The 19,381-nt window shown below is 39.9% G+C and overlaps 1 protein-coding gene across 1 annotated transcript; it reads left to right on the top strand.

The window, feature by feature from the left end:
• The first annotated feature begins 5,442 nt into the window (after nucleotides 1–5,442).
• On the top strand, nucleotides 5,443–17,496 carry lin28aa (lin-28 homolog Aa). The gene is made up of 4 exons (XM_055047298.1): nucleotides 5,443–5,518; nucleotides 6,435–6,607; nucleotides 13,466–13,650; nucleotides 17,277–17,496. The coding sequence occupies exons 1-4, from the start codon at nucleotides 5,509–5,511 to the stop codon at nucleotides 17,494–17,496; spliced, it is 588 nt and encodes a 195-aa protein (XP_054903273.1). The 5' UTR covers nucleotides 5,443–5,508.
• Nucleotides 17,497–19,381: the final 1,885 nt, after the last annotated feature.

The raw sequence follows: 19,381 nt of genomic DNA, 5'->3' as shown, positions 1-19,381 counted from the left end.
TTTTCCAACTGAGACAACAGACTTTTTGTTCAAATGAAAATGTTCCCGGAGAGGTATTGCATAGGTGACAGCAAGGCTTAAAAGTGTATAAAGTGATGTAACAAAGTGGTTCCTTTTTGTCTGCTGGCTCAGATTTAGCTGTGTGGTCCAGAAAACCTTGGATCGTGGCCGAGACATTAGACAGCACTTTAGAGGAACTGACCCCCACAGTGTGAATGAGCTGACGTGCTGATATGCTATGAAATCATTTTTTCTTATTCAATAAGTGCTTTATAATAAATAAAACCACTGTAGGCTTTAATTTGTCACTGAAGCCATCATTTAATTTCACTGGCTTCTCAGACAATAAGAGGAAACAAAATAAAAACGTTATAGTTAGAAACGACAGCACATGGGCATATAAAGTAACTTTCATAGTACAGTTGTGTATAATTATTGCTCATGTTGTTGAAACAGAAACTGTTAGGAAACATCAGGACCCATGAGCTTTTGGGTTACAAATAAAAGATGCTTAGAAGAAAGTTGCTGGAAGAAAGCAATTAAAAATTTGATCAAAATCTGCTAGAATCGATGTAGAGGACTTGATCATACGAAACAAGATGCTTTGGAGAGATTATTCTAAAAATGAACTTTCTGCCCTATGTGAGCAAAAAATAACACTTGACAACACACTAACACACTACCCCATGATAAAGGCCAATAAAGGGCAAATACTGCAAGAAAACATGTTAGAGATTCAAGACTTGAATCTCAGGAGGAGGAGATTCATCTTCCAGAGGGACAGTTTCTTATACAGGCAATAAAGTTCTTCTCCCAGAGTACAGCTGCATTTGTCATGAAATGGAGTGTGGTGGTGGAGGTGGTGAGGCAGGCGCTGGAGACCCATATATGGTGAATAATGAAATATTTAATGAAAACAAGTCCACAAAAATACAGAGTCCGCGGCCAGGCAGCACGGCTGAGCGGAAGCCAGGGCTCACACCGGTAGCAACTGGTCTTAAGGGCGGCACAAAACAAACGAGCGACAATCTGACAAAAGTACGACAAGGACCCGACGAGGAACAAAGGACACAGGAGGGACTAAATACACTGAGGGTAATCAAGGGAACAAGACACACCTGGGAACAATCAAGGGGAAGACAGGACAACGAGGAGACTCAGGACACAAACTCGGAATTAAAACACAGAAAAACACAGAACCTGACAGTACCCCCCCGCCCCCCCTTAAAGGGCGGCTACCAGACGCCCAAAAACAAAATTCAAAACCCAAAAACCAGGGTGGGCGGAGGGGCGACGGAGGAGGGCCAGAGTCCAGAAAACAAAAAACTACCCACAAAAGGTGGGCGGAAACACAAGGAGGGGCGAAGAGTCCAAAACTAAACAGAAAGTGGGCAGAGGCGTCGAGGGGGGTCCGGTGGGCGTCCTCGCGCCGCGGCAGACCCACAGGGGAGGCGGAGGGCGTCCTCGGGCCCGCGGCAGTATACCCCAGAGGGAAAGTCCGGAGGGAGCCCGCGGTGCCGAGGAACACTAGGGGGCACGGGAGGAGCACTAGGGGGCACGGGAGGAGCACTAGGGGACTCGGGAGGAGCACTAGGGGACTCGGGAGGAGCACTAGGGGACTCGGGAGGAGCACTAGGGGACTCGGGAGGAGCACTAGGGACTCGGGAGGAGCACTAGGGGACTCGGGAGGAGCACTAGGGGACTCGGGAGGAGCACTAGGGGACTCGGGAGGAGCACTAGGGGACTCGGGAGGAGCACTAGGGGACTCGGGAGGAGCACTAGGGGACTCGGGAGGAGCACTAGGGGACTCGGGAGGAGCACTAGGGGATTCGGGAGGAGCACTAGGGGACTCGGGAGGAGCACTAGGGGACTCGGGAGGAGCACTAGGGGACTCGGGAGGAGCACTAGGGGACTCGGGAGGAGCACTAGGGGACTCGGGAGGAGCACTAGGGATAGAGGCTGCCGGAGCAGCGGCACGAGGAGCAGAGTCCACGGAGGCCGGAGCGGAATCCGGCGGAGCAGGAGCCGAAGCCGGAGCGGGGTCCGGCGGAGCAGGAACGGCAGCCGGAGCGGGGTCCGGCGGAGCGGGAACGGCAGCCGGAGCGGGGTCCGGCGGAGCGGGAACGGCAGCCGGAGCGGGGTCCGGCGGAGCGGGAACGGCAGCCGGAGCGGGGTCCGGCGGAGCGGGAACGGCAGCCGGAGCGGGGTCCGGCGGAGCGGCACGAGGAGCTGAGGATGGAGCTGGGGCTGGGCTGCCGGAGCGGATGTCTGGCCTGGGAGGCAGAGGTTTAGCATCCCAGGCCGCAAAGGCTGTCCGGCGTATCTCCTCTGCCTCCCGCTGCAGCTCCACCAGCGCGGGGTGCGGGAGACGAGGAACCCAATAGTCCAATAGCAGACCCAGGCGTATCGCGAACCCTGGCCGTCTCAGGGCGAACGTGGACGTGCTCTTTGACTCCTCATACTCCTGGATAGTACGGAGTAGCTCCTCTAAACCCTCTGGGTCCATGCTGAATTCAGCTAGCCTCACCTTATTCTTGGTCGGGTCCTTCAGTCATGAAATGGAGTGTGGTGGTGGAGGTGGTGAGGCAGGCGCTGGAGACCCAGATATGGTGAATAACGAAATATTTAATGAAAACAAGTCCACAAAAATACAGAGTCCGCGGCCAGGCAGCACGGCTGAGCGGAAGCCAGGGCTCACACCGGTAGCAACTGGTCTTAAGGGCGGCACAAAACAAACGAGCGACAATCTGACAAAAGTACGACAAGGACCCGACGAGGAACAAAGGACACAGGAGGGACTAATACACTGAGGGTAATCAAGGGAACAAGACACACCTGGGAACAATCAAGGGGAAGACAGGACAACGAGGAGACTCAGGACACAGAAACTCGGAATTAAAACACAGAAAAACACAGAACCTGACAGCATTAAGGGAAGAACAAACAGTCAAAACAAGAAAAAGAACACTGAACAAGTTTTAATATACTTACTGACCGATCCTATCATTCAAAGAGGACATGTGTTTTATAGTGTAAACATTGTAAGCTAAAGATGATGAAATTGGTATCTGAATTATATTGAATTAAAGAGATTTTTCACTGTTTTTTTTCCACAATTTATGATTGAATGTGATTACTCAGTCATAATCTAAACCATGGTTTGGGATGCAGGATTTTTTTTTAGTCTTCTTGTGAAAACACAACCAAAAATATTCTCCATTTTACCATTGAGACAAACACAAATGTTGCGTTATTTAGACCACTCAAACCTGGTTTGAGGTAATCTTCACTGTTTTTCAATGCCGTAAAGATACTTAACAGTCTCAAAAACAAGTTTAAATAATTACATTTCTTATCAAATTCTTGGTAACAGAATAGTGATTTCATTCAAGCAAGAATCGCCGGAGGAAAACTATGAGCATCAGCACGGAATGGATTAGATCAAATTCATATTTTATAAAGTCAAAAGTGATTAGTAATCAATTTAAAAGAAGCAAAGACTGTAAATACATTTAATTTATGAACAGCAATGTTGCAGGAGTTATGAAAAGTACTTTGAAGTTATTTTGAGTAGCATCATTTATGAAAAAATGATGCTTCTCAAAACATCATTTGCAAAATGATGCAGAATTTGCAGAATCTTAAAATGCCGAGGAGGTAGTTGGACTAGGTCAGCTTTCTTGTTCATCTAAATCTTTCAGGAGCGGGTCACTCTTGCTTCCAGCACACCTCGTCTTAAGTGATGGCTGGATAACTGCCAAGTCAGCAATTTTCCACATTGTTGTGTCGATCACTAAATGACAAATATCCTCTTTTATTTAATCTTGAGTAAAATTCAAATTGTCTGGTAAACAGAACTTTGGGTTTTCATCAGCTGTAAGCCATCTTCATTCAAAGTGAAATGATTACTTTCTGTGTAATAAGCGTGCTTTTTTTTTTACCTCACTGAATTTAATTTAAATCAGATTTCCGATCATATTTTCTCCATGTGTCTTTTTTCTCACTGCTCAACGTGAAAACAAGTTATGTATATTCAAACTGATTTTCTGCTTTTGTTCTGTCATCTCTTTAGTGTTATCCTCATTTTCTGTGCGAGCCAATTATGTAACATTTAATGGTTTTTCGGGTCCACAAGGGGTCGTTGTGGTCGCATTGATAAACTTCGCTCAAATTGTTCAGTCTTTTTGTGACAACTTGACATTTTTAGATATATTTAACTCATGTGACATTTCTATTCGTATCCTAACAACAGTTTAGTAATTCAAAGAAATCCCCAGTGCAGGGGACGTTTCCTTTTTACTTTTGTTGCAAAATATCCCCTTAAAAGACGAAATAAGAAAAACAAAAAGAAAGCCATATTAGAGAATTATTTTTGCCCTCGTTTCCATTTCTTTGTGCAAAGTATTTATGCAATTTGAACAAAATTCGTTTGATAATTTGTACTATTTTATTTTGAAGTTTTTTTTATTACATCCTCGTTCTTTAACGTGTCCATCGCTCTACTAAAGACACGAGTCAACGTTACAAACTGATGTGATCAATCACTATTGATCCATAAATTCGTTTGCTTGTTTTAATCAGCACTGTGATGATTTCAAACATTTTTTTAAATTTATTTCTTTTTCATCTGGAAAGGAACAACAAGGGTTTACTTTATAAATGCCATACTTGGGCACCTTTTGAAAATCGGCATACATAAATATGACTTTTAAATTCAAAGCAGTCAAATTAAATTTAAATGATGACGCGAAATTCAATAATAATAATAATAATAATAATAATAATAATAATAATAATAATAATAATAATAATTTAGAACAGTAGTAACATTAATAGTATATTTTTTTAATAAAATGTCAACCATGTTAGGTACAATTAGGCATTTTACCTATTTTTTTTACTTTTATACTACAATGAATTAGATATGAGTGAAATAATGATACTACTACACATGAATAAATAATGTTCGATTTTCAGTTTCAGACGAATCAAATAAAATTTGTTAATGAAAACACAAGATATTTTTCAGAATTTCAGCTCATGATCCATAGTCATTTTACCAGATTGTCATTTTTGTTGCAAACATTTAAGACAAAATAAAACAATGCAAATACTGAGAAAGTATTTTGAACTAAATTGAATGTGAAATTTCAGACCTTTTTGCACATAAGGACACTTTAAGAAGAAAATAAAGCAGATTCAGCATTTGTGGACCAACTGATGCTGCAGTTTGCCTCAGCCACCTCACTGCTGCAGAAGTCCAGCTCTGAATGGAACATCAATTTATTCATTTTGTGTTGATTGGTCCTTCCGTCACACAATGCATATGCATCCTTGGGGACTGTAATCGTGTATCACGTGGACATGACCGAGAGAGTGCGTGGGGGGTTTGTTGGATAAGAAATTGTCATTTGTATTGACCAACAGTGCTGACCACTGCAGGGGAGCGAAAAGCAGCGATCAAGGAGAGAACAACAGTGGGGACTGGGACCGAACTGGCCCACAGGCATGGCAGAAGGTAAACCTGAACGTCGGGATGCTTTTTATTTTTTTTATTTTTTTGCAGAGTTTTATCTTTAAAGCGCGCTCGGAGTGGCTTATGGAGGGGCAGGGTTTGGTTGCATTGTTTGAAATGTTAATTGGGGTGTGAGGTAGTGGAAGTGGAGGTGGTGGTGGTGGTGGTGGAGATTCTTCAGCAAAAATTCTCCCCCTCCCCACTTCTCATTGTTGAGCAGAGGAGGGGGGGGATAGGTTGCCACCCCCCTTTTGTTTACCTCCCCTCTCCGGTTTTCCCTCTCGCTGCGCAGCTTCTGCTTTTCGCAGCATTTTGCATGAAAGTGGCAATCTGTGCGGATTACCCAGCTTGAGGGCTACAAATAAAAAAAGGGAAAAAAGAAAGAAAATATTGTATCTTGGGTGCTACTTTTTGACTCAAGGCTGAGGCAGAAGACATGGGTTCCGTTTCTAACCAGGAGTTCCCAGGTGGAGTAAACTTCATGAGCAGCATGTTAATCTTCCGAGTTAATTAAGCTGTTTTCGGATCGACTGTCTCACTGATTGTAAAGGAGCGTTTTAAGGCATTGTTCGCACACGTGACGAGCATTGCACTCAAATTCGACCCTTTAAATAGTTGCATTTTCTGAAAGTTTTGCGCACATTTGAATGCAAGTTTTACGCATGTCTTTTTTTAAAGTTTTGCGCACGTTTCTTGAACAATACTGTGCAACTGGAGGTTTTTAAATCGAAAATGCATACTGAAGCCTCAGCATGGCGTGCTAAGTCATTGATTCATATCGATTACTGATCCGCAGAAATTAACATTTTTAAATGTACAAATTTCCCTTTTTGTTAGTTAAAGCGAGGCGAGTTCTTTTTCTTTCCCTTTGTAATCTTTATATTTGGAACTTAAGAGTGAACAAATGTTGAATTTGCAGGAGTGTGCAAGACGGAGGGAGATGAGGGACCGAGCACAGAGGAAGACACGCAGTCCTTCCATGGGGCCGGGGTGTGCAAGTGGTTCAACGTCCGCATGGGCTTCGGGTTCCTGTCCATGACCAACAGAGAGGGAATGCCGCTGGACGAACCGGTTGATGTGTTTGTCCATCAGGTAGGTCTGGCAGCTCTTCCCGCAGAATCCCAACAAAGAAGTCCCAGACTCCTCTTTTCTTTTTGTCTGATCATTTTTAGCCAATTGATCACTCCTTATTTCTCACTCGTTACTCGTTTCTAATTTAACACGATTTTAAGCGTCTTAGTTTTTGTTCTTTTAAGTTCTTGCAGCAATTGATTGTAGAGTTTTGAAAAGAGAAGTTTAGATGGACTGATTGCAAAATTGACTTGCCTTTGCAGACTAACATGCGGTTGATCAAAAGTAGAATGAAAAGACTAATTTACTTGATTTAGATGGATGGTTGTTGTAAGGTGTGGAGTTTTTTTTTTTAAGAAAAAAATTGTTTTGTAATATTAGGACATCTCTCGATTTTCTATAGTTACATTTTTGGAACAGGAAGAAGAAAAAAAAAACCTCGATGGAATCACAAGAGGCACAGGGGCGGATTTAACAGAATGTGGGTTTCTGGGCTGCAGTTTTGGTGCCCTACTCACACAAGTTTCAGTTCAGGTGATTTGTACTGATCCTAATAACGACCAGCAATTTATAGGTCTAAAAGATTCACTTTACATCCATGAATATATTTGGAAATTAGTCTAACTATCAGGGTGACATATGGGAATTCATGCATGTGCAAAATTCTTTGTGAACATTTTTACTGAATTGGTCCCAATGCTGGTGCTAGTCAGTTATTAACTGATTCTTTAAAAAAAAGGGGGTTGCTTTTTTTTACGAACCGGTTGATGTGTTTGTCCATCAGGTAGGTCTTGATGGACAGACTTGCTATCTGAGCCTATTTTATGTTTTATTTCAATGTTGAGGATGGTAGGGCAGAAAGTTTGACTACACAAAACAGATTATTCATTCCTGTAACCTGTTGACTCCTTATTGCTGCTATAATTTATTGACACTGTTTTTCTTTTAAACAAAAGAGGGTTGTTTGTGAACACAATCCTAATCAATGTATCACTAGTACCAGCAGCATAAAACATGGGATAAGAGCAATATTTACAGCATGCTTTACATAATACGATGTTAAAGAAACTATTTGGTAATGACATTTATCAAATCAGTGGAAAACATCAGCGTGAATGCATGTCAGAAATCTACTTTAGCTCATTGATGAGTGATATAAAAACAAACAGTGGTAAGATTGATTATCTTGAGATGATGTGTGACTTGGTTCTATATAAATGAACTGAACTGAAATTGATTGTGTTTCTCCAATATCAATGTAAAAAAAAATTCTGAATAATGTTGCTTCGTATTATTTTTAATTGGATTAATGCAAAAACGAAGCCCTGGAGTTTTAAACATGGTGCCTTTTGATTGGCTGCTGGTCTCCATGAGTCTTAATCTAGCTTCTTCTGTCCCAACTCAGACTTAGTACTGTAAAAGATCATTTATTTGTGTCAGTTTATCAGGAGTAGCAGGGACTGATGCCAAGCAAGAATCAAACATCAGCTTAGCAGCAAAACCGGTTTGGTGGAGTAGTAAAATTGTGCACAAAATTAAACACATCACATCATTCCCAATGAGAAACAGGATGGTAGCATTATTATGCTGTGGAGATGCTTTTATTCAACGTGGACAGGGAAGCCGGTTTGAGTTGATGAGAAGATAGTTTTAGGGAAAAGCTGGAAAATCTTGGAAGAAAACTCGCTAGAGGCTGAAAAATATTGGGGCAGGAAAACAAGCCTTCACACAACTAAAGCTGTAATAGAATGGTGTGCATCAAAGTGTGTGTTAGAATGGTTTGATCAAATTTCTATTTGATCTTAATTATAATACAGTTAAAGTCAGTTAATCATATAATGTTAGGCTAAGTAGCTGGGCCGATTGCATTGAGACTTTACAGAAACAGAGCAAGAGTGGAAATTAATGGTATTAAATAGAGGATACCCTCTAGCTCATTATTATCACCATCCATCTGTTACAACTGGATTGTGAAAGAGACTGAACACACATTAGGCAGAGACAATGGTTCAAAGTTACTTTTTATCTTTTTCTTTAGGTGTCTTTTACTCATGCAAAGTACAGTAGGTTGATAGTTAGATTAAATGTTTTTTGTCCTTGTCCACAAGTGATTTTTAGTCATTGTATTTTTTTTTTTTGTTTTTACGTATGAGATTATATCCAGAAAAGTCAGGAAATATCATCCAAAAGTGTGCAACTGGCCTTGTCAGGCCTATTTGTGGCAATGTGATGAATTCACTTAAATACACTAAACACGAAGACAAATTGAGCTTTTGCTAAAAGCAGCTTCAGGTGAATTCCACTTTTCAAACCCAAATTTTTTTATTTTTGTCCAATACTAGAATATAGCATATGCATGTAGTTTAAGCATTGCTAATCAGAAGCTATTTTACAAAGATAAAAGATTATAAAAAGGCTAAAATACTACATATAATTTAAATGCATAATCTGAAACTCCCATTTCCATTTTCTGATACCTGTTTGGGTTAGCTGGTTGCAAAAATATGATCAATTATGGCCAGTCTGTCCTGCTGGTAGACTCAGTTTCCCTTTAGTGGATTACAAGTAAAATCTAAAAATGAATTAAATCATTGGTTGTAAAAGTACATAGTTGACCAGGGGGAAAAAACAAATTTACTAACACCTGTGCCTCCAATTTGTACCCCAAAAAGTCAGGTAACAAACAACCAAAGGGGTGAAATGTCCAAGTTGAGGTCAAAAGTTTTAGTTTGTGAGATACCGGTTTTCAAATAGTTGCATAGTAATTATCGGCAGAAAAATCTAACAACTAAAACCACACAGACACCTCTGGAATACTGTCAACATAAAATCCACTTATTTAAAATTTTATTTTTTGAGGTACAAAACTTTGAGTACTTTCCCAGTAAGCCCTTGCATACGTCTGGCCTGACTTAAATCCCTGTTTTAAGCTACTTTGTTGTAGTAGCTTACAACAAAGCTACTAAGCTGCACAAAAAAGAAGAACAAATAAAAATCTTTTATCATCCTCCAGAAATGTGTGCACATATTTATGGCAAGAAAAACTAAATAATCTTTTTATATATATCATTTAAGACAGTGCCTTTCTTCTGAATTGAATAATGGTTGGCCGATTAGATTTGTGATCCACGAAATACCTTAAATAAACTGTTAAATATTACTACTTTTTCCTGTTATACTCTTTTCTCTCTGACATGATTATAAAAGTTAAGACAACTACTTTAAACTTTGTCAGCAACAAGTTTCTGCCTTGGTCTCATCTGTGAGAGACCATCTCCATCTTCTGTCTGATAAGACGACGTTTAGCATGTGAATGAGAGGAATCCCTACAAGCTGCTCATTCACCTCAGAGTTCCTGTCATAAAATGATTAAAGGGTCTCTGCTGTCTGGTCAACCCGTCCACCCTCCTCCCTGTGCCTGTGTGTGTGTTGGCAGTATAGAGGTACACTACAATTTATTGCTAAACCCTTCTTTGAAAAGGACTATTTTTAGGTGCCTTTTCTTGTTTATGCACCAACAATCTATCTTGGCTTTGAAAACAGCCATTTGCATGAAGTTTGCATGATTTCACATGCAGCCCCTGTTTCAGTCTTACTACCATCTGACCATGATGACGCTTGTAGAATTATAGTTGTGAGTTTTAAATGAAGGCTACAGGAAGCTGGATATTTCATTACTGATACTCTTAAACAACAAATGATAGGAACCTGCTGTTTAGATCTCCAGTAGTTAGAGAGTAAAGTCATTTGAAGTGGCATTAATATATTATTCTGCAAAGTTTCCATTTGTGAGCACCCAATTCTTTATCAATTCCCATTTATAAGCTTTGGCTTTTCTAATTTAATCTACTTCTACCTTCAGAGACTGATAAAAGAATTAATAGCACAAAGATTCAACCTTTTAAAAGTCAAATACTTTATATTGGATTGTTTTAAATGAAACGATGCCTGGATTTCTTTTTTTATTATTATTGTATCATAATTGATACATTTGGCTTTTTGTTATCATCATGTATTGTGTCCTCAGCAAACAAAATGACATGGATTGCATGTTTTTAATAGCATAAACCTAATACAAAAACAATTGATGCACGGGCCCCTATTCCCTTCTAAAGAACTTATAATTTTTATTATACCTCATTATGAAAGACTATTTTCACTGATAATCCATTTTTGAAGTATTTTATTTCCTTGTAAGCATTTGAAAGGGCCTTTAACTCCACAAAAACTTCTTCTTAAATGATGTTTGTGTCCATTGGACACAATTGTGTCCATTATTTATAGAGTAGAAGACAAATGTAGGATGCAACAGAGCAATTTTTTGAAAGCCGTAGAAACTTTGTTCAAGAGGCAGAGTTCACAGAAACATCTGTATCAGAATTTATGCATTTGATCTAATGGAGTTAAGTCTCACACTGAATGGCAAGATTAAAAGAAATTAGATATTTAAGATGGAATTAAATCTTTTTCTGCAAACTTTACTCTGGTTGAGTTTTTTTTTAAAATGGTACCTCATCTCACATCAGCTTCTGCTAACTGGCTTTTAAAATGGTGACCTTGTTTCTATGAACCATAGCTTTTAAAAGCAGGATATAAAAAATAAGAAAATGCAGCCGTAAAAATTTGAACAGGTTATATAAGTAATACATAGATTTTCATCACAATTTTTAAAAAAATATCTATTGTTGTTTCAGTTAAGTCACATCTGGCCATCTTGGACATTGGTCATCAATAAGAAGCTAGAAGATGAGAATGGAATGCGATACAGCAGGAAAGGCAAAGTGAAAGCATTTTAAAGAGGCAGAAGCCTCAGTAATGACACACAAAAATATGGTGTTTATAAGGTTAATAAGCCCTAAATAAAAAAAATAGCCTCCTGAGTTAAACATAGGTTTGTGAGTTTCATTGATCAAAAAAGTAGTAATGTTTACTTTTTTCATTAGAGAAAATTGATGCAGAGAATCTGACAAACAGTAAAGCCAAGCATCCTAAAATTAGTGGCCACGCGTCAAGGAAAAATTAAGTCCCACGGTTCGCTGGCCTTTGTGCTGGTGCACAATAGAGCCATGCATCCGAATCAAGCACCCCTCAGCCATGCCCCGAGCCCCTCTTTGTCCCAGCAGAAGTCTTTCTATTGTCCCTCTCCACTCTGATGTCTTTCTTTGCCTTGCTTCGCTTCCAGACATATTCTAATGTAGTTTACTCTAGACCCCACAAATAGCACCTCCACATCAGGTCCTTGAAGGATAAAAAGAAAAGAAGAACCTCCCCATCCTGAGGCTTTACCTGTGTGAGAGTGGCCATGTGGTAGGTTGAGGGTGAGTTATGGGGGTGGGGATGTTCACACGTTTGAGAGAGGAAGTGGATGAACAGTCACCGGGTGAAGAGTGGTATTGGGACGTCCATGTTGCCAATCAGATGTCTTTTGTCACAAATGGTGTTCAAAATGTAAAATATTATCCAGACCATGCTTGTTTTTCAAATGTGTCAGAGTGGGGGGTTTGCAGTTCACCGACACCTCTGATTGTCTTTTTCAAGAGGAGCGTTTAAAGATTTAATCCTTGTTTTCTTAGAAGCCCATTTCCAAAATGACTCCCATTACAATGAATTGAATGTTTTGTAGGGTTCCAGTGAGTTTTGACCTACAAAGAATCCAGACGTTTAGTTATAATACACAAAAGGATGAAGCTTTGCTCCAAAATAAAATCAAAGAGACAGGATTACTGTTTTATCAAAGCAGATTTGCTAAATTACAGCTAGATGTTCTTATGTCAACAGTTTGCAGTCTGCGTGACAATATAATCTTACAATCCCACCTACGGATTTGTTTTTTGAGGGGCTTCCCATGATGTGTTAACCAGTCTGAGGTATTTATCCACAAACCTGTGCCACACCTTTTCTGTTTTATCTTTTCTGCATTTGTTTTGGAGATGGAAATGTTCTTTGCACATGTTAAGGAGAGGACTCTTTTCTCTTCAGGTGACTGTGGCATCAATAAAAAGGCAGTTAAACATTCAAGCCTGCAGGCCCATTGTTTATTAAGTAAGCAGATCCACCTAATGTCATCAAACCTGTAACAAAGTGAAGTTATCAGCTCCTTCTCACAAAGATATTGAGTGAAAACGATGCTATCAAGGTGAGATATTAGTCATTTGTGCTCCTTGTCAGTTTATATCTTTTCACATCTTTCTGCCAAACAACTATCCGAGGAATGTCACCCTGACCCCCAGCCTTCACAGAGAGATGCCTTGCTTGCCGTGTCACCCCACCCCCAACGCGAGCACCAACCCCTGCATCCTGTAGTTTAGGGTTAGTGGTGGTGGTCAGTGTGTTAGTGGAGCTTTGTGATGTGGGTGGGAAAAAAGGTGGGGGTGGGGGCGGCTGTGTGGAATGCTGCTCCTCCGGTGAGGATGGGGGATGAGGAAGAGTGGAGGGGTGGGGAGTGATTGAAGATTATCCTCGTCAGGTTTTTTTCTCCTAAATGCAGAAAAATAATATGAAAATTCAGTATTGGGTCACCATCACTTATGTAGTGTATGGTGATGTGAAAACTAGCTGTGGAGAAGGAATGATGAGCTTTGTATGGCTTGCTTATCTGGTTATAGGCATAAAATGCCAGATACTTGATAAGATCAGTTGGGTTCTGGGATAAATGTTTGGTGGTCAGAATTTCTACAAGCCAATGGTAGCTGTGATCTAGTCAATAGGGGCAAAATCACCTTCATTTTTTCCCATACAAGATAGAAGGGGTGCTTGAAGAGAATCAAGCACCCCTTCTATGAGATTTACAGTGAGATAAATGATTTCCACATTTGGTGTTTCCAAAACACTTTAACAAGAGGTTAAAGTTGAATGAGCTCCTGCTTTGTTGCCTTTCAGAGCAAGCTGCATATGGAAGGTTTCCGCAGCCTGAAGGAAGGCGAAGCGGTCGAATTTACCTACAAGAAGTCATCGAAGGGCCTCGAGTCACAGCGGGTTACTGGACCGGGCGGCATCCACTGTGTGGGCAGCGAGCGGAGACCCAAAGGCAAAAAGGTCCAAAAGCGCCGCTCAAAGGGAGACAGGTATGTACTGGCAAACTGGGAGGTTTTAACACAACAGAGATTTTAACTATTTCAAGGTTTTTGAATAAAAGAGAGTGAGGTAATTTGAAAAAAACAAAACAAAAAAAATCAAACCTCAGAAATGGATAATATGACCCAAAAGGGAGGGTTTTAAAGATTGTGCACAGGAAAAGAAATATTCCTAAATACTATGCCTGGAAATATCAGTGACAATATCAATCACAACACACATTTTCAGACTTTCTTGATTATTTCTGTGTGCTGACGTTCTTAGCCAGTAAAAATACACATTGAGTGTTGACATTAATGACTAATATCCTGTTGATCACGTATATTATTAATTGGCAGAGCCTTAATCTCTTGCTCTCGAAATATAATACTTTGTCAAAGCAGTGCATTAAAACTGCAATATTTCACACAATAAGGCAAAAATGATTGAACATCCTTTTATTGTAGTTTCCTAGTTTTAACTCTTTATTACCTGAAGGAACAGATATCAAAATGTATCTACATTTTATAAATTGGGTTGTACATTCAATACTTTGGACAATTTTTAAAAAAAACCCTGTTAAGTTAAGTAATGAGACATACAGATTTTCTGTGAAACATTTAGTCTTTTTGCAGTGAGTAATTACTTCATGTGTCCTAATCTTGGAAGAATTTCATTGAAGACAAAAACTGGCAAAGGACAAAATAGTCTTTTGAACTAAGAGTCGAATACAATTGTGTTGCTTGTGACTTTTTTGTGTGTTCTGCTTGGATCTGATGTACAATGGTGTTGTAGTTCCTCTTCACTTTTGTGCCTTTCCCTGGATCCCAACCCCCCACTTTGAGCTCTACCGAGGGTCACATCAGCAGGGCCTGATGTGTGACCTGGATCAATAACTGTTTAAATCTGCTCGTCCCTGGTGAATTCAGATCTGCCCACTTTCTCCCTCTTCCTACCAACCCTCCTCAATGGACAGAAGTTTTCCTCTAAATCCAAAATTAATCATGCAAAGACAGACTCTAGATTTCCCTTTTACTTTTCTCAAGATAAGATGCAAGTTTGTTGATTACTGTAGGTGATTTTGTTTGGATATAACATGATGCCCACATGGAGAGGTACCCAATAATCCAGCAAACAATTCACACAGCGTAACTTTATCCAAATCCATGTTTTGAGTGTAAAAGAAAAGATTTAATCTAACTGGTGCAAAGGGAGAAATGGCATAAAGAGATTCATTCACAAAGCCGGAATTAAAATGTAACTTTATCTTAAGATCCACAGATGGACGACATCTTTGGATCTTATCAGGAGAAATGAAAGGACCTAAAGAGATCAGTGTTTGCAGATCACTCTGAGCGTCAGTATGATGCAAGGTTAGAGGTGTATCAACTTCACCACATGTCAGTTGTGATTACAACCAGAGCGAAGTGAGTGTGAGAACAGAGATCATTATGGCCTCAAAGAGTCCTGGGAGGCCATCGTGGTTCAATACTTCTCCACAGACCTCTCTGATTCGTGAATAAGGTGCGTTTTCTCTTCATCACTTTGTGTTATGCAACACTGGATTGGACTTCATGGATAGGGATGTGGTTAACTGATGACTTTTTATTTAAAAAAGTAAATATTTGTATATAAATTAGAAGCACTGTGAAGCAGTTCTGACTTATCTAATTTAGAGAGAGTTGCTGTATTGGCTTGGTTCAGATCATTGATAAACTCACATATCTATCACTTTGCAAAGGAGAAAAGTTCCTGTTCATTTAATTGATAACAGATGCAGCAGCCCAGGCAAGGGGCGTTAAGGGTCATAGTTGTCATAGCAACCGCGTATGAATAAAAGGAAGAGGGCTGGGGGCTTGGATGGGATTGGAGGGAGGTTGGAGGTCAGGGTTCAGAGGTCATTACTGCAGCTTTTTTAGACAAAGGGACCACTTCCACTTTCCTCCTGATGGATGCTGATGTGAGGAGCCTCTGTGATGGCGATGGTATAGACCTTGACACCACTCAAACAGCCAGGGCCACAAAGCCAACCTGACCCCTAGGCAGCCGCACCGTCCAAACCTCATCTGCTGCCACAAAGGTGGCCGGGGGGATCCAGGGAGGTACCGAGTAACTGCCCCACGCCCACCACCCATCTGTCTTCCACCCCTGTACGCGTGGCCATTCTATAAATGATGTCCAAACAGCGGTGGCCGATGGTAGCCTGATGCCTTCAGCTGACCCCCATGCATAGAGTCTAACTAAAGTTCAATGGTGATGACACTTGTGCCACACTTTGATTGAACTGGCCCCAACTGGAATCTTCTCTCAGTGACAAGCTAACAAATAGTTGTACAAACTGTGCAACTAAAGAAAAGCCTCCAGTAACTTCACCAATCTGCTTACTAAAATATTGCCTTTAATTGCAATTGTTTCCTAACCTGGGATTATTTCAGTGACAAACAGTTTTGAAATGTTCTTAAGTCTTGCTCTCCTCATGAAGTTCTGCACCATCCCCTCAAATGCACCTTAAATTGGTGAGTTATGTAAAAATTGAAGCTAGGGTTTCACAGGTGGAACATTGCCATCTAGAGGCGGAAATGTATAATTTAGAATCCTTGAGTCAAAAACAGGCCTAAGTTAGTTTATTAAAATGCTTCTCCAACAAGGTTTACATATTTTTTGACTCAATTAAAACTTTTTCTTAGTAAAGTAGAACATTTGGGAAATATTTTAAAGGAAATATGATAGACTGCAAATTGTGATGTTTTTGGTAAAACAAACAAATAGAAAAAAGTAAGGTGTCTCTTTGATGTGTCTGTGATTAATATTGCATCATTTATTGCAATAAAATATCACATTAATAGCAACTTTGAGATATGTTAATTTGGCCCTGATACTGGTGAAATTAGTTTATGGTACTGTTTGAATGACTGAAATATTGTTGTTTTGTGGCCAAAAATCTGCTTTTACAAAGATAAAGGCCCAAATACACATCCCGCTTCATATTTCTTTTTCCATTTTTTTCCATTTACAACCACAAACATTAACCACAAAATTTTATGTACTTGGATTTGTTATAATAGTTACAGTTGAAGGAACAAGATACATTTGTTTTTTCATCTGAAAATCTGAAAAATGCAAAGTGTACCACTGTTGATCCAGGTTTAGTCTGATATGCTTAAATAAAATCCAGTGCACAATTACAATTTCTTGTAAGTTTAATTACAGCTGTTCTGCACAGGTATAAATGGCATGATGAAGGTCAGGGATAATGTCGAGACGTTTAACCTAAGAGAGATATAAAAACAATATCCCAAACTTGGTGCATCTCAGTGAGTGTTTACTGCCCAACCCATGATACAAAAACAGAAAGAGAATGCTACTCCTGCAAAACTACCAAGACATGGACCTCCAACCAAACAAATGGAGCTGACAAGGAGAAGCTGTGAAGGTGCTGTTGCAGAGATCCACAGCTAACCCAACATGCAAAGTCCTTACATGTCATGATGCTGTAAATCCAACAAAAAGTTATGACATGTTTCATAACTTACAGTGTCCATACTTTATCAAAACAGCAATTTCATTCCATTGGATGCTCACAATCTGTCCTTTCTCAGGTTTCTGTCAAAAGTAAAAGTCATGCATTTTCTTGTAGATGTTATAACTGCGGAGGCCTGGATCATCACGCCAAAGAGTGCAAGTTACCACCCCAGCCCAAGAGGTGCCACTTCTGCCAGAGCATCGACCACATGGTCGCCAGCTGTCCAGTAAAAGCACAACAATCTTCACCGGTTTCTCAGGGAAAACCGTCCCCCTTGAAAGAAGATGAGGGGGAACACAGCCAGCCGGCGCCACCTCCTGAAACCTCTGATTAAACGGAGATTGAGCCCCGCCGAAGCACAGAAGCCAATCAAATTGCTCCGATGGTTGAGAGAGGAGACACAATTCTCCTCCCTAGCTGTTGAAGCTGCTTTTGGAATTACCTCAGGTTAAAAACACTCATGAAGAATATTTTCTTTATTATTTTTTATTTGGTGTAACACTCAGGAATAATGCTTCACTGTTGCACTCAGGAAGTTTAAATGTATGAATCCTTGCTACCAGAAAAAGTAATCCAAAAACATTGGAATACATAGAGATAATACTGAATGGTGTTCACAGGCATTTGCAGACTTCTTTTGTGTGACTGCACTTTCCTTGTGAGCTTCATTAATCAATTTCATTTGCATCGTACTCAGTGTGTTGAGAATAGACCTTAACTATTGCTGCCTTACTATTCAGTATCCTTCCTGATTGTTACACCTTTCTGTCGACAAAGCACAGATGTACCGGACAGTGTCTCTGTGATGAATGTTAGCTAATGGGTTGTGTGGGGAGGGAGGAATGGGGTGGCGATCTGGAAAGAAAAAAAAAACACACAAAACGGGTTTAAGGGTATAGGTATAGGCAATGCACTGTTGTAAGATTTGCCAATATTGCTGTTGACCATCCAGATTTCTGGGGCCAAATGAATGTCAGACCAAAAAGTGTTTTCTGGGTTTTGGTCAATTATTTTATTTTATAATTAGCTTTTTTTTTTTTTTTTTTTTTTTTTTTTTTTTACCTTTTTGTACTCAGCATTTTGCTGGCTGTTCTGGTCTACCTCACTAGTGCATGTTAGGTCTGATGTTTATAGATATCTGATTTTAGGTGGGATTAAATCAAATCATTTTTGCACTACAGAATGTATACAAGATGAAAACCATCCATCACATACCACCTTAAAGAGTAACTCATCAACCTGACCTGCAGCGATTCAGTTTCACACTCTGCTGCACTGTACGCGTGTACTTTAAGACCTGAGAAATTAAAACCGTCTTGTGGTTGTTGGGTAAAACCATGTGGTCAACAGACTTCTGAAGCACTCTTTTCATTTCAGCCAAATCTTGACAGCACAAAACCAATACTTTCACCTCATCAGAGACTCAATCTGTTGCTTTGTTTCCTGTCACAATGTCCAAATATCAGAAGCTCGCAGAAAAGTCCCCGGTGTCCTGACAATGTTTAAAATTATGTGAGTATTCTGAGTTTAAAGCTCCAGGGTAAAGTTAAGGACACGCAATTTGGTTCTGTGATGAATCATTTTTCACTTTTAGTTATGCAAACACCATCATCTCTTATGAATGAACCACAAATATCCCCGAAAGGTCTTAATGTCAATTATTTAATTCAGAATTTGAAACTCGTTAAATATTCATTATACACAGAGTTTCAATAATTTCAAGTGTTCTATTTCTTTTAATATTGAAAACAATTAAGTTTTTGACAAACTTAGAATATTACAAGATAATTATTCAAAAACAATATAAAGTAGAGAAACACCTGCTAAACTACGCACCACAGGCATATTTTTATCGGTTCTGGGCTCCTTTTAAATTACTGTATAAATGCAGCGTGGCATGGAGGTGATTGGTGCTACAGAAAGGTTCAGGATGTCTAGCTTGGTTTAGAAGCAACTTTCAACTCATTTGCAATGGTGGGTCTGGAGTCTCATCTTCCCCTCGGCAGCTCCCATTAACGTTTTGACCAGGTTTAGATCAGACAAGCATATTGAGCAGAGTAGCACACTGACTTTGTTGAGGACACCAGTGATTGTCTTCTAGAGACCTGGCAAGTCAGCTGTCTTTTCCATTGTTGTTTAAGCCATAACATTTCTATACTTAACTAGTATTATGTAATATAGTAATTTTCCTCAAGGTGATAAGTTTTGGGCATTTATTG

This window comes from Poeciliopsis prolifica, unplaced genomic scaffold (genome assembly GCF_027474105.1).
Source record: "Poeciliopsis prolifica strain line A6 unplaced genomic scaffold, Auburn_PproV2 SCAFFOLD025, whole genome shotgun sequence".
NCBI lineage: Eukaryota > Metazoa > Chordata > Actinopteri > Cyprinodontiformes > Poeciliidae > Poeciliopsis > Poeciliopsis prolifica.
The sequence above is the reverse complement of the archived record's forward strand: the minus strand, read 5'-3'. Positions and strand labels throughout refer to the sequence as shown.